Source organism: Chiroxiphia lanceolata, chromosome 21 (assembly GCF_009829145.1).
Source record: "Chiroxiphia lanceolata isolate bChiLan1 chromosome 21, bChiLan1.pri, whole genome shotgun sequence".
Classification (NCBI taxonomy): Eukaryota; Metazoa; Chordata; class Aves; order Passeriformes; family Pipridae; genus Chiroxiphia; species Chiroxiphia lanceolata.
In genome coordinates this window covers 5332391-5348123 of record NC_045657.1, presented here as the reverse complement: position 1 = coordinate 5348123, position 15733 = coordinate 5332391, and the positions used below count along the sequence as shown (strand labels likewise).

The 15733-nt window shown below is 42.4% G+C and overlaps 1 protein-coding gene across 25 annotated transcripts in view; it reads right to left on the bottom strand.

Annotated features, from left to right (window-relative positions):
* The window catches only part of FNBP1 (formin binding protein 1), a 98208-nt gene that overhangs the window by 13714 nt on the left and 68761 nt on the right, over positions 1-15733 (bottom strand). For 7 of the 25 annotated variants that reach the window (XM_032708123.1, XM_032708118.1, XM_032708119.1 and 4 more), the window contains 4 exons: positions 13055-13252; positions 11472-11654; positions 5795-5881; positions 2600-2614 (listed from right to left, as the gene is read on the bottom strand). In XM_032708123.1, the coding sequence (XP_032564014.1) occupies positions 2600-2614; positions 5795-5881; positions 11472-11654; positions 13055-13252 (483 nt within the window). Of the gene's footprint in view, positions 1-2599; positions 2615-5794; positions 5882-11471; positions 11655-12054; positions 12082-13054; positions 13253-15733 lie in introns of all 25 variants that reach the window. The other 18 variants (XM_032708135.1, XM_032708136.1, XM_032708137.1 and 15 more) reach the window with 12 other exon arrangements.

Here is a 15733-nt window from a genome sequence, read left to right as displayed (position 1 = left end):
TGCATTGATTGTCAAAGACAGCACATATGTCTAATTAAGCCTTGATCAACTGTGTAATAACACCTACAATTACACTCATGAGACAACGAGAAAGCAAATTTAAGGCAAATGACTAAAAAAGTTGTGCTGATTCCTAAACTTTACCACTTGGAGTCCCAGCAGTGCTTACATCACTTGTTGTGCCTGGTAGAGGAGAGACCTATCTTAATTTATTCTTCAGTGTTAATATTTTGCTTGACAGTAATTCCCACATCACATTAGATGTGAGAGTGATTCAATCTGTTTTATGGATAATCTACACTAAAGCAATAGACATCTTTTTAAGGCAAAGCATCTGGAGGCAGCTTTGTAAACAAGCAGTTATAGGAAAGACTAGATGACATATTCTGACATATTCTCCTCAGTTCTAAGCAGAAGAGACAGATACTCTTGAAAATGTCCCCATTTATACATTAGGGGAACGCAACAGATGTAGCCAAGCAAATCTGGAAAAGCACCTTCTTTTTGATATCTTGTTTTTGATTCTTCAACTTCATTCAAAAAGCTCTAGGCTGGACTAAATCCAGTAGCTTTGTTCCCAATGCTTCAGACCAAAGCACAAGTGTTCCGTGGAGCTGCACACCTGAGACTGGGAGTCGGATCCCACTCTGACTTTATTCCATGCTCAGTAATTTCCATCAGAAGCTGCAGTTCCTGCTCCAAAAGGGAGAGTTCAAGGAGTAGTTTTTGCACATGCTGGGCATATTTCATGCTCTGAAGTGAAAACACACCTGGGCTATCTCTCAAGTTGTGGACATTAAAAATGCTGCAGCAGTGAGGTGGAGGGGAAAGCTGTGCTGTTTCTGATGTGCTGTCACAGGACCAGCAGAGCTGGAGCTCACAAGGTTTCCTTGCATAAAGATACTGGGATTTAGGATGCAAACTGTCCCAATATGAAGGACTGTGAAAAAGGAGGCTATGTTAGGACCAAGAGGAGATTACAACAAAGCCACTTTCCTCACCTGAGGTGCACATGGTCTCAGCCCCCTCTGCACACCTTTCCAATTTGTGCCATTCTTGGGGAAAGGCCAGGCCAGCCATTTGGGGAGGTTTTATTCCTACAGAGGCTTAGCTCAGCTACACAACACACTGTGACCAGGAAAACGAGTGGAAATCCATGGTATAAATGCACTGGACTCCCAGGACAGTGGCTTGGCAACAGCCAAAAGAAGATCTGCAAGTATCCCAGACACTTCCATCATTCCTCAGACCTACCATAGGTCTTCAGGGAGAAGCAACATTGCTAAAGGAGCCCAAGTAAGTCATTGTGCTGCCAGAGCAGCAGCAGGACCAGAAACTTCCAAAGCCACTCCAGGCAGCTCATGGGCCTCATGTTTCCTCTGGATGAGCTGAGCTGCCATGAGCAGAACAGGCCCACAGTGACGTACCAAAGAACAAGATACGTGTAGAATCATGGAATGGTTTGAGTTGGAAGGGACCTAAAGCCTGATCTCATTCCACTCCCCTGCCAGGAGGACACCTTCCACTATCCCAGGTTGCTCCAAGCCCCGTCCAACCTGGCCTGGGGCACTTCCAGGGATGGGGTAGCCACAGCTTCTCTGGGCAACCTGTGCCAGGGACTCGTCACCCTCACAGGGAAGGGAAAGAGCACCCAAAGGATCTAACTGGTGAGGAATAAGAGAACTCTGAAGCTAATGCAGTAAAGGTGCTCCTGTGGATCCCGAGGCTCTCCAAAACTGCCACCAGTCACTGTGGGTCAGCAAACCAGCTGCATTCTCCTTGTGACAGGGCTCTCCGAGGCAAAGGAATGCAGACAAGCTGTCAGGAACATATCAAGGTGTGGAGTGTCTCAAGCAAAACAGTACCTTGTGTATGAAGTTCAGCACGTAATTTGCTTTCCCAGGTCTGATCACCTCTTCCCTTTCCAACTGAGCAACATCTTATCTTACCATAGTTCAAGAAACCTTCCCAGCTGCATCCAAGGTGGAATTTAGGATTCACACATATGCATCTCTCTCCATTTGCGAATTCAAATCAGATTGAGTTAACCTTGTTGGTTAAGGTTTACAGAATTTTAATTAATATCATTATTGGTTATTCTGAAGGACTACATAGGGCTGTAAAATGTAGGTGATAATGGTGCAGATTTCCAGTAATACCTGGACATGGAAAGCAAACTTTGCAGCTACTTTACACAGAAAGACATGCACTGCTCTCTGGAAAAGGTCCAGCAAGCTCAGAGACCTTTATTTTTTTTTTCCTTCTTTTAACATTTTAATGTATTCTTATACAGTAGCATAATTACTCGATAGTGCTTTTCTACATTTTCATAGCCCTGGATTATAAAAGTGAAAACTAAACTATTTATTAGAGTTAATTTTTAGCAGCTTATTAGAAGACTGAATTCTGATCACCTCTATTAGACTCCAGACCTGTGTATTCAGAGTTATCTGATAAATGCCAAAAAAAGCAAACACAAAGAAGAAACAGATTTGACAGTTAATTTCAGTGTCATGTCACATGTGGCACAGTGCACATTCAAACACACACAGGAAATTGTGATTAAAACACAGGACAGGCATGCTGTAAATGTGCTTACCAGCTTGAGAGAAAGCTTCATGTAAAATTGGAGAGATACAGGGTGGGGGGAGAGAGAGAAAAAACAACAGTGCATCAGTAGAAGAGGAACTTTTTCAAACTGATGTTACAATAAAATGACACATAATCCCCTTGCTGTTGGAAGGCAAAATGGGTAACACTAAGAGATCTGTGCAAAAGTTCACAAGATGGGCTCAGGCAGCTGCCATTTCCTCGCCAGGAACAGGAATGGGAAATGCTGAACCTGGACACAGGTGCTTTGGCACTGGACTGACTGACAGCAGCTACAACAACAACAGTGGGCTTTCTCTTTAGAGTAACATCACTGATGTGGTCAAAAATCAGAGCTTGCAAATGTCCATGGGTCAAACACGTGCTGAAATGCATCAGCCACTTCACAGGAGGGCTTCAGAGAGGGGGTGACACCTGAGCCAAACCCCGGTGGGGAGGTGAGGAACAGCACTGGCTCCAGCAGTGTGATGGGATCTCCAGGGAGTGCCCAGCTCTCTGACTATGGCCAGAGGACAACATCCCTGAAATGTCCCTGCTGACTGCACAGCACTGTCTGGGCAGGCATGGAAAGTCATTTCACATTCCTGAACAATTCAAAACCAAATACTCAGACTCAAACGTACTTCGGCCATAGTCAGACAAGGTCAGGCCCAAGGAGGAGGAAAATAACCCAATCTATTCTCTTGACGCCAATTTGATTCTATGACAGCGTGGTAAGACATTATTCAAGCTCCTTAAATGATATCCATGATCTAATTCCTTAAAGTTACCACATTTCCTGGGGCAGAGCCAAAACATTATCTTTTAGTTACTCTGGGGAAGCGAGACTAAAAGCAGCGTGTGCCCACAGAGCCCACGCACAGAGAGGTGTGTCTCTGCCCAGCATCACCTGCACACACAGCTCTGGGCAGGGCTGCAGGGCCCCAGAAATTCCCAGGTGAACAACTGTGCCTGGGCACCCCACCACCAGAATTACCAGAACCTCCTCTAGTGTTGCAAGACATTACAACAGCTGCAGTTCGGAAGGTTTTCCAAGAGACAGGGACACTAACAGTGCTCCAGCGCTCAGTGCCAAGGAGCATGAGTGAGCTGCTGCTCAAGATCTAAAGCCAGATAGAAAGGGAGAATCCAAACTCCACCCAGCCTCCTCCTCCTCCTCCAGCTATCAGCACTGAGCTGCCCTACCAGCCCTTTGGGGACAGTTGTGAAATGCTCAAAATACCCAACAAACTTGTCAGTGCATAAACACACACGCTCTGTACAACAGCTGAAATGTAAAAGCTGGAAAACACCTCACTGCAGGCAAAAATCTGTGCTGTCAGACTTCAGAACCTCTTTCCATTCAAGTTCTCTGTCACTTTACTACCAACAAGCTCCTGGGAATGGTGCTCTCAAACACATGCTCCATTTTGAGCAAAATCACAGTTCATTAGGATTGAAATTAAAATAACGAGTGGCTCCACACCTGTGATGTGTTTGACAGCACAATTTAGGAAATAAACTTCCTTTTTTTTTTTTTTTTCCAAAAAAATCCAATTCCCATTAGTCACCAGGATTTGTATAGCAAGACATGCCAGTCATTCAAGGAAAATAAATGGTGGAAATAATAGTGGAATGCTGCATGTGAACTGGGACAAGGCAGCAGTGAGACTTCCCTCTGCAGTCCAGTCCATTAGGAAACAAACACATGATAATAATCACAGTGCCATGATGAAATTCACTCTCTGAGCTAAAGAGGTCATTAAAAAAGAAGCAAACAAAACCAATCCATTTGAGAGAATAATCACAGAGGAAGGAGAAAGAATGATCTGAAGAAATTCAGCATAGGCAGCTTGTGTTTGCATCATTGCTTTAGCACTCCTGTGAACTTTAGCATAGACATGATCAGCACAAACTGAGATTCTTGTACATATATACAGACAAGACTCATGGTGCAGAATAAATATTACCTATGAAGCACTCTAAGAAGGCACAAATGTTTGCTACATGCGCTAGTGGCTAAACACTACTCACTCTAAAGGCACTAAATACTGCGGAGAATCATCTGCATCAAGACTATTCTTTTGCTCTAAATTCAGCAAATTTTAAAGGGATTACAGACACTGTATGCCCAATTCTTATGCTGTTAAGTACGACAAAAAAATAGAGAATTTATTAATAGCATTTCCAAATAGTACATCAGGGTTTGTTATAACCAGTATAAATAAAGCAGATCATAGACTGGAAACAATGAAATGCTGAAATAAGTCATATTCACAGTTTTCCGTTTCTGAAATGCATTGGTAATTTTATGTGACAGTGATTCGGTTTCTAGAAACAAACATAAGCAGATTGAAAATAAATCCGCATTAAACACTACGCAACTACTTTTGCCCATTCTGTTGGGTTTTCACAGCTAGAAACGTGCTCACAGCTCCTGGGAGAACAGGGGCATTTTCCACCCAAATTATCAAATAAGTTACATTTCCTCGAAATGAGCAAATCTGTTTCAAGCTGTCAATCTAAACCAAGTCTAGCTTAGTCTTGCAGGGATAAAATGAAGAGTCTAAGAGCCACAAGCTTCAATAACACATGAGAGAGCATGAAAGCCAGCAGGTCCATGTGTTATTGGACAGTCACGGACACTAACCTCACTTACAGAAAACAGGGTTGCAATCAATCACTGGACTTCCATACAACCAGGAGGGAATTTTCTTTTTTTTTTTCTTTTTCTTTATTGTGGCCCTGTAACCATCCCCCCACACTCTGCTTTATCCAAGTATCAGATTTAGAGGCCCCATGTCTTGATTCCATGAACTGTCATCATCACAGACAGTTCAGGGAAGCTTACAAAAGCTCCAAGTGCTCCACCACCAAGGCACAGAATGTGCCACCACACAGGGGTTGGCTCGTGACGCTCAAGACTTCGTTCATTAAATAATTTAGAATGAGTGCGTGGAACCTGTTTGTAACGCTCCGAATTTCACAGGTCCAGCTACTTCAGTTGGGCCAATTTCAGCATTTCCAGGACTAGCAGACATGTCTTTCCTGCACATCACACAGCAAGCTGCAACTTGCCTCCCACCAAATTTCCCTTGGATCTTGGACAAGGCACATTCCCACAGCACACTCGGAACGGCGTTGTAAGTGGGGTTAGCGACTGTGCAGCGACGGTATGGGCTGATCACACCATACACAGACTTACAACATATTCCCTAGCCTCAATGGCACACGTGGGGGTCCCTAAAGTCCTCTTCATGAGTTCTTTGTGAATATACAAAGACTGTGTCTGCTGGTGAGTCAGCAAGAGAAAACACACATTGGTTACACCGGAGACGAGCGCGGCACCTCTGTGTTTTTACTGCTTCTACAGCAAAAGACAGCTCAGTGTTTAACCAGCCTCAAAGTGCAGAGTGGGAGCTTCCTAGAAGCTAGGTGAATATTAAGAGTTCAGCATGCTCACAGAGATCAGAAAATACTGTGGTTTTAAATGCTTGCTTAAATACCGAGGTCAGAAAACATCTCTCTCTGTGCTAGAATAAAGCATGGCTGTAATGACCCCACCCGCCAAAAAACCCCAGTCCTGGCACAGAGAGAGACACTTACGTTAGAATAACAAGTATTCCCAGGGCAGGGAACAGAGCAGGTTGGAGAGGGGGTGGTTGGTTTGCTGTTTCTGCATGCTCACAGAACAACAAAGCACTGATCACTCAGGCAGAGTGACAGCTCGGTGTCGAGGGACAGGACTGCACAGGGTGTCAGAGGAGACAGGGAGGGAGAACATCCACTGGTGCAATGGAAATAAAATCACATTGTAATGAAGTCAACTTCCACTAAGAAGGAAACCACAAAAGTTCCTCCGTGTGCTTTAGGGAACAGTCTGGAGGCTGGAACTCGGGTCATGGCAGCAAAATCTATCCCAGCTCCCAGACCATTCTCTCTGCCCGGTCCCATCCCAGGCTCCGAGGCAGGAGAGAAAAGGCAAGTCCACACAACGCACAGGGAGCAATTCAGAGGTGTAAGTTCTGCCCCTGGATGGTGTTAGTTCGGAGTATTGCTCTTTAAGAAAAGGTGCTGATGTTACTGCCGCTGCAGCAATAAAACAAAAGAACACAAAATTAGTATCAACCAGCAGAATACTGAGTTTCCTTTGTCCTCAAAATGGAATTAGAAAAAGCAGAGCAAGCACAAATGAAATTATGAGTTATGTAAGTGGTTCCTCATTCTTTGTATGCTTCTGGCTTTAACTTCCCTAAAGAGGCAAAGTTGATTTGAAGTGTTACTTTTATAGTGTCTTTTTAAGGAGCTATTAGAAACAATGCTCACAAAAACTGTGTAAGAGAGATTTTCCCCTTCTCCTAGTTCTGATCCATAATAAGTGCTCTAACAGTTTTATGGTATTCTCTATAATGGACATTTCTGCTGTTGGGGTTTAAAGAAAAAGCTTTGAGGCAAATACAAAAATGTGATTAGAAAACCATAGACACCGCCAAGAGTCAGCACCTAAATATTTAATTTATTTTTTTTTTAACAGACTAGGATTTCATATTGGCAGTGACCACTGATACTGGTACTGGCGCCTCCACATTAACCTTGCATCTGTTGTGAATTGCTCAGGCATCTGTTTCCTTCCATGAAAACAAGATTCACTGGATTTTTGGTTTGGAAGCAAAATTAAAACCAGACTGGGCACTGGGCACAGGACATATCATAGCTAATTATGTAATTCATTTTAACAGTCACCAGTGACTTTGCCACTTTAGCTTTGTAATTCCTCTTTCCAAATGCAACATAAGATGCTAAACCAAAAATTCAGAAGGAAATGGCTAAAACACACTGCCTCCCAGATTTCATGGAGGAGTCATATGGGAATCCATTCACGTGTTATGTTTCAAGGATCAATTACAATGTGGAGTCCTGCTGCTGGAATTTATCCTGGTAAAGGTCTTAGGACTTGTTCACGTCAAGTAGTTACTTTTTTTTTTCCTTATCCCTTAAGTCAGTCCAAAAAAGAAGGAGTATGATCCTGTTTCCTTTAGAATAAACAGTGTCACTCGGCTTTGCAGGAGTTGAGAGCTCAGGTTATCAACAAAGCCAGGAAGGACCTGCTTGGCAAATTTGGTTGAATTCTCTAAAAGAACACTTGGAGAGCCTTGTGGCCTTCCCTGAAGCTGTCTGGAGTGGAATTCTGCCAAGGAACAAACCCAGCAGTGCAGAGAGAAAATTCAGAGCAAATGAAATGATTCAGAGTCCAAGCTCCTGTTACCCTGTGCTGTCCTGCTGCTCCCTGTACAACCCTCCAAAAATTGCTTCCCTGATGTGCTCCTGTACAAATGGAATGTCCTTCTGTGTAGAGGAGAGTTTCACCCTCCATCCTCCTCCCTTCTCTGGTAACATCAAAATCCAGTATTCCTGACATTACTGCTCATGCTCCTGGGCAAAATTCAGATGCTTCTGGATTTGACAGGGGGATGGAAAAGGACATCTTATTAAACTTCATAAGGTTAAAGCAGAATTAACACTATTGTCTAGCTGTACTGAATATAGCAGAGGGTCCTATCAACTGAAACAAATACCAACCACTCGTTTTTCACTTGACAAATTAAAAGGATTTGTGGGTGGTTCTTGATTTCCTTTTTGCCTGGTTAGAATTTTTGAAGGTGATATGGCACTTTGATGATCTACTAGTCTGACCATTTGCATATTACAAATCACCAAGGACCTACAAAATGGGAATCTGAAAAGGTTTCAAATGAGACAGAGCAAGCTGCCAGAGGTTTGCAGGCTCTCCTTCTCCTCCATATCTCTGGATGAACCAAGTGGCCTGAATCCATCCCTCTGGGGAAAAAAGAGATGATGATCTGAATATTGGCCTCCAAATCCACAGCATGAATCAGGCAGGAAAAGTATTTACATACAAACATCCTGGTAGCTGAGAAGGGAAGGAAATGAAATAGAAAAAGAACACAGTGAAAGGTTTAAATGAAGATTTAGCAATAGCCCTTCCTTGCACATTCTCAATGAATGTGTCAGCAGAAATTTGAGGGATTCCAGAGAAGACTATGGGACATTGTTCTCATTATTTCACCTTTGACACAAAGCACTTAAAAGAGTATGGTATGCAGAATTTGTAAGGCTTGCTTGGATTTCTCAGGCAGTCAATACATAAAACAATGGTCTTTCTTCAGGAAATATTAAAAGCAATTAGTCATAATTGCTTATATGGCCAAATACACACTAAGAACTTGTACATTTGAAATACAAACTTGTGACGTGCCCATGGAACCACTAACCAGTATTTTTAAATCAAGTAGGAAATATCCAGCACCATTTGAAATATTCTGTTCTGTGAATGGCACTACTGGAGCATTATATTGTAACACACCCCCTGACTTCTCCCAGCACTGCCCAGTACAAGGATGGCTCCAGCTGCCCACCCGTGCACTGGTGCCACCACCCAGCACAGCCCTGCTGCTGCACAAGCAGAACTGAAAGACTGTCTCCTCCTGTAAAAACCACTGAGAAAAGGTGCTCTGAGCCAAACTGCAACTGAGAAAAAAAAGGAGGGACATGTGCAGACCGTGCCTTTGGACAGCTTAGAAACTTCCCACTTTCCCAGTGAAATGTCTCAGAAGTGGGGTTTTTTGGGTTCTGAGTGTCCCACGAAATGGCAATTTCCTAGCAAAGAACTGAAACTCACTCTGTGTAAAACATCTCTTTTGACTATATTGTCTGTAACCACACAAGACAGTGTATTGTTTACAGCACTGTTCCCAGTTCTTTGTAACTAACCACCGAAGTTCCCCACTGAAGTCATCTCTGCTTTTATACAGCTCCAGTCCTCAGTCCTAAATGTCAGTGCAGTCCCTGGAGCAGAATTTGGGTTTTTTTAAAGTAGTCACTTCCTTGCTGTAACAGTCTGCTCTAAAAAACATTTAAAATACTGAACACTTGTGCCTCCTTCCTGTAGTTTTTGCAGGAGGAAATAATTCTAAGGACCTTCACCTTGGAGGCAAAGCCATGCTATACCAGCAGTTTTTCAGCCAAACTCTGCCACGTGCAAGGTTCTGGGAAGATAAACTCCTATTTTTGTTTGAAAAATGGAAAATTTTATCTCAGGGACCTGTCATTTTATTCTCTGCTTATGAAGACCACCAAGGAGAGGGTTTATCTCAACACAAACACTACAGCATCAGTTTATGAACATAACCACAGCTGCTGACAGGAGGAGGAACAGAGCAGTTGACCTGGGAAAACTCAGGCCATGTTTCCTACTCTATCAGCAGCAAAGGAGGCAGAGACACTGCCCTTGGAACAGTGGAGATGTGTCAAAAAACGTTGATCTAGTGTGACCTAGACCAAGGTGAATCCCCAAATCAGCCACAGAGGTTTTGAGCTGCTTTCCACCATACACTGCTTAAACCAGCATCAGCACACTGCACTCCAGCTGCTGGCAGGGAAAACTCAAACCCTGATCCCTCAGAACCTCCCACCTGTGGTTTGGAGCTTGGGTACTGCACTGATAAATCTTCTGCACACAAAATATGATTTTGAACTGTCCATTGTAGCACTGGGATGTGAAAATCTGTCCAGAAACCAATGAAATCTTCATGGAAAATGCCCAGAAAAAGATGTCCTAGTGTAAAATTCTGCATGCTAATGTTTGTAGGGAAGGCTGCAAGGTTCAAGCACGGTTCTTTTTTTCCCCCCTGGTTTTGCTGTGCTTCATCACAAAGTTTAGCAAACTCTCAGGCAATGTCTTCCCTCTAAAGTTTGCAGGAACAGCAGCTATTACTGGCTATTCCAAAGAGTTTCTCAACCTGGTATTTTTGCAAAGATACTTCATTGGCACTTAAAGTGTCAAGAATAAGAACTGTGGAAAAAAACTCCATTTCAAACCAAATAGAAAAAAAGTAAAAGAGCACTGCAGGATTTTAATTTTTCTATGGACACTTTAAAAACTGCTTAACCCAAACCATCTGCTCAAGGAGGCCCAAAGGCAGACATGATAAACTTGGTGGGAAGCTTGATTACTTCAGCTCTCTACAGGAATCAAATCAAACTTTATCCAAATTTCCTCGAAAATTCATGCTACAGGATGCAGTTAAGGCCCCTTGAGAAGTGTCAGCCTCAAATATTTAGAGCCAACTGTAATTGAGGTCTCTTTGGTCTGTGTCCCCCAGTCCTTCCCAACACAGCAGCTGGTCTAAAGAACACATGGACCACAGAAACAATTTTATTGCCACCAGAATCAGTTCACCTTCCATAAATCACTGTTTCTTGTGTCAACATTCAGAGTCACTACACAAACTGACACTGCAGCACCTGAAGCAGGAGCTGAGGCCAAGTGTCTGGAACAGAAGTTCCCACTGCTCCAGAAAAAAATGTCAGATCATTTCAGAGGAATTCCTGAACTTGCACCAACTGAAATCACATTTATTTTCTAGAATCCCTCCTAATTTACTCTTCTCCTTCTGACACAGGCATTGAGCTGAAACCACCCTGCAGAAACAAAAACTAATAACTTTGACTTCTACAAGTGCATTAACTAACCTTCAGCTCCTCCTCCCATAGTCTGGACAATCCCTCCTCCCCCCAGAGAAACCCAAACGGGTAATTTCCATCAGCAAATGTACTTTTTGTGGTTTCACTGCAGGGGGGGGGGTGTGCTTGACTACAAATGGCTTTATAGGTTGGGAATCCCTGGATTTGTCTGCATGTTATGATAAAACACAACGGAACCATTCACAAAACAAAACGAGTTTTTACGTAACAGAACGTGCAATAAAAGCGCAAGAAAGAAAGAAAAGAAAGAGAAAGAGAGAGAGAGAAAGAGAGAGAGAGAGAGAGAGAGAGAGAGAGGTATCCAGAGGAGAACTTACCCCGCGCTTTAGGCTCCTGAAGCAGTGGATTTTGGGTTTGGAGGTCATGAACTCGTTGAAGCGATGGGAGAGGGGTTCCTTTTGCTGCTTGGGAGACTGGGGGCCGTTGGGAACAGCAGAGGGTGAGGCAGAGGCAGGGGGAGGAGGAGGGGGCTGATGGGGGGATGTTAAAAGGGACATAAGCTACGTATAAGAGATGGAGAAGTGACAGAATAAAAACCAAAATAAAAAGATAAAAAACACAAAACGAAAATAAGCATCAAAACCAATATTTGAAATTCAGAGGAAAAAAAAAAAACCAAACCCAATTAAATAATTAAATATTAAAGGCCATGGTTCAAAAGAGGGGAGAAAGCAGTAGTTAAGAGTTGTGTTAAATGAAGAGTGTGATAAATGAAAGTTTTAGTAAGTGATGCAACAGAAGAGTAACACAAAAGTATTTTGAAGGAAGCTCATGCAGACTCTTCCATGCAGCTGCTATCCCCATAAATTGCCCTGTTCTGCTCTGTGGACAGCTCGGAATAATGCATATGGATAGAGCTTTCAAATACCTGAATTTAAATGGATCAGATAAGGAAGGTACCTTAGTGCCCAGTAGCGTTTCTATTATCTGGAAAACAACAAACCACATTCCTTCCTGCTTCCAAATCATACCTCAGCCATGTGCATCACACTTCACTTGTACAAGTTATTCTATGAATTTGCTCAGGAGGTAGTCCTGGGTGTGGTTTTTTTTCTGGCTACACTGATGTAAGCACCAGAGAGCTGAGTTTTTTCTCATACCAGCACCACTGGAACAACCCATTGTGAACTGGTAGATTTTTTTTGACTCTAATTAGAAGTAGTTTGGTAGAGGGTCAGAGCAAGGGTGAGGTTAAAACAAAGAAGCTACTCTGGGCTTCCATCAGTGTTACTGAAAACTGATTCAGTCCAGTCACCCTGACACGTTCTGGTAACCCCAGATAAATGCTGCCATGCATTATGGTGTAAAATATGACAGTGGAATGAAAAAGGTTTAATGGATACATAAGTTAATATGGTCTTTTTTTTAAAAAGTCAACTGCTCAGTTAGTTATGCTCCATTAGTTGTGCCTCAGGATGGAATCGCAGCAATTCCCTGTTCCCAGCCACCCACCTGCTCACCCCAGTGCACAGACTGGAAACACAAATGAAAAGCCAAGGAGAGTTTCAGGAGTGTCAAAACAGTAACGCCACATCAAAGCTTCCCACAAGTAACAGTGTTAGTTGGCACACATGGCACTAGGTCAGTGGTTTACGATTCCTTCTCGGAGTTAGGAACAGAAATGGACCATGGCAGAGACGTGACAACTTAAGTTAAATTAATTTTAAAAACTTGCAACATAATTAAAGAAATTATACAAGAAAAAAAAGTAAAGATATAAAGAAATTTTAAGTAACCAAAGACTACAACGAAACGCCATTATTAAGACATCAGTTATTAACTTTCTGAATCTAAAATTTTCTTTAAAAAAAAAAAATTGTACTTGCCAGGATTACCAGACAAGACAGAGGTTATTGACAAAACACATACTAGCACCACGCTCAAGTTTGCAAATCAGTACCTTATTTTTCTTGATGAATGGCCATAACTTGCCCTTGGATTTGCCACCAAACTTCGGCTCTGACTTGCCATCCCCTCTGGAGTTGGAAAGGCTGGATTCTGAGACAGTTCTCTTCATGGGCTGTGTGAAATCCTCAAATTCGATGTCTCCTGGAGGCTCAAACCCCGATTTAAAGGCTTCTATTACCATCTGAGAGTCCTGGAATGGGACAGATCCAACACAAGTGTAAATATCTCAGGTGAGGGCTGTCATCAAATTGGTGGCACATTAAAACAGAGCAAGGACAAGAAAGTTCATCCTTGTGGGAACCAACCAGGCTCATTCCTGGGAGTGAACACCCACCCAGAGCCCAGGATCAATACCAGTCTCTCCACCTTCTGCTCCAAGACCAGGGTATTTTTCTTGGCTCTATTTTCATTACCATGATGTGCTTTCAAAAAAACCCCCAGCCAGGCACAGCACAGTATCCCACCAAAACAAGGACCTCTGAGGTGTAATGTTCAATACTCCCAGATACTAAAGTGATAAATGCAGTTAAGAACACAACAACTACCCCACACAGAACAAAAGTCTCCAATTTGTATCTGTCAGAATGTATTACAAGTGGGAACATAAATAGCCACAATTTAAGTTTCATGATAAATCTCTAAATAAACAATCATTCTAAGGAAATAAGTCTTTATTTCCATAAATAAAGTGAGCTTTAGTCTTAAATAGTCCATTATTGCTGTTATGAAAGTCCAGTCCATTTTGCAGAGATATCACAGAGTTGTTACTCAAAACACCAACGGATAAAAAGCAGAGGACTGTGGTCTATTTAGGAAAATAAATAATACATAACTATCATTAAAGCATAGGTTCATTTAAGGCAACTAAAGATGATGCTTAGGAAGAGTAAACTCAGGTCTTCTCACTGCAAATTCCCACTGAGCTGCCCAGCTCCTGAATCTGACCACAGCCAGCAAGGTTTTCATTCCCTTTCTTTCATTTTCAACACAAACCCTAAAAATTCTGGTACAAACATCTTCTAAAGGCCTTTTCATGTCTACTGGTGAAAAGCACCAAGAGCTTATTAACTTCACTGACTAGAAAAGCAATCACACCTCAGTACCTGAACAGATAAGTGACTTGTAATAAAGATTTAAGGTCACTGAAGCCACCTTCCCTCATGGCACTGTTAGGAGGGATACAAGTCAGCCACACTGACTGTAGACTGTGTACAGTTTGTTGCTCTTTTGTTTCTTTTGACAGAGGGAAAAGAAATAAACAAATCAAAGCAAAACCAATACATAGCACTTTTCCTACTCAGGTCTACAAACACAATTAATTATACATAAGTTCAAATTCAGACCTCAGCTTGCCAAATGCATTTAAATCCAATGGACTCAGGGGAAAAAATATTTTTACATACTTCCCATTTACTTGTTTTTTTAGGAAAGGAGATTTTTGTTATACTCTAACAGCTTTCTTCTAAGATCATTAGACAAACTGTGCCTCAGAACACAAATATCTTATCAGTCTCTAGAGGGGAACATCACCATCCTGATCACATAAACAGATGAACTGGTTGCTTTGAAGGCATTTCACAGATTCTGTGTATGTCCATAGGTAAAGTGCTTTCAGGAGAAATCTAGTGGGCTTCAAACTGAAAAAGAGTAGGTTTAGATTAGAGATTAGGAAGAAATTCTTCCCTGTGAGGGTGGGGAGGCCCTGGCACAGATTGCCCAGAGAAGCTGTGGCTGCCCCATCCCTGGAAGTGTCCAAGGCCAGGTTGGATGGGGCTTGGAGTAACCTGGGATAGTGGAAAGTGTCCCTGCCTATAGCAGAGGGTGGAATGAGGTGATCTTTATGATCCCTTCCAACTCAAACCATTCTGTGATTCTAAGAGACTACACAGTGTTATATTAAATACTCCACTGGTATTTTATTCTATGCACAATGCTTTTCATTTTTTCCTCTTAATTTTACAGCGTTCTTTCCATTTAGTCAAAACATCCTTCCACTACAATGGAGCTAAAAATAACCAGCATGTTCCATATATCACAGAGATAATGTCATAACAGGAACTCCAAAGTCCATAACAAATTAGTTTAATCTGCTGCTAGAGCCTTCTGAATCGGGTTCTGCACAGGTTCACCTGGCAGTCACCACACCTCACCCTTGCAACACGACCTTTGTGTTGCTCAAGTGGTTAGAAAGGGGAAATGAAAAGAAGAAAACATTAAAAACTATTAGAAACATGGTTACAGCCGACCAGGATTCCCAGCTAATTCCAGACAGTTTCTATTGCTATTGTCAGGAATTCTGCACACTTCAATGAGGGCATAAAATAATCCTATTTACATGGTTACACATTTAGTAACTAAGCCTGAAAGAGTGGCCCCTGTGCAGAGTGGGTATGAGGCAGAACTTCATTCTCTGCAGCTTAAATATTACACAGATAGTATTAAATCTGGCCCAATATGCCACTCTGGTTCTTTACACTACCCAATAAAATAGAGGCCCTGGAAGAGAAGTGATGTTCCAGAATCCTGCCAGCATCCACAGAGAGAGGGAACATGGAGCTGGCCATGGAAAGGAAGCCTGTTAGCAGTTCCAAAGTCACCTCAGAAATATGCCCTGCCTTACTATTGTACTACACAATTCTGATGCTAAAAATCATGGTGGTTCACAGATCCT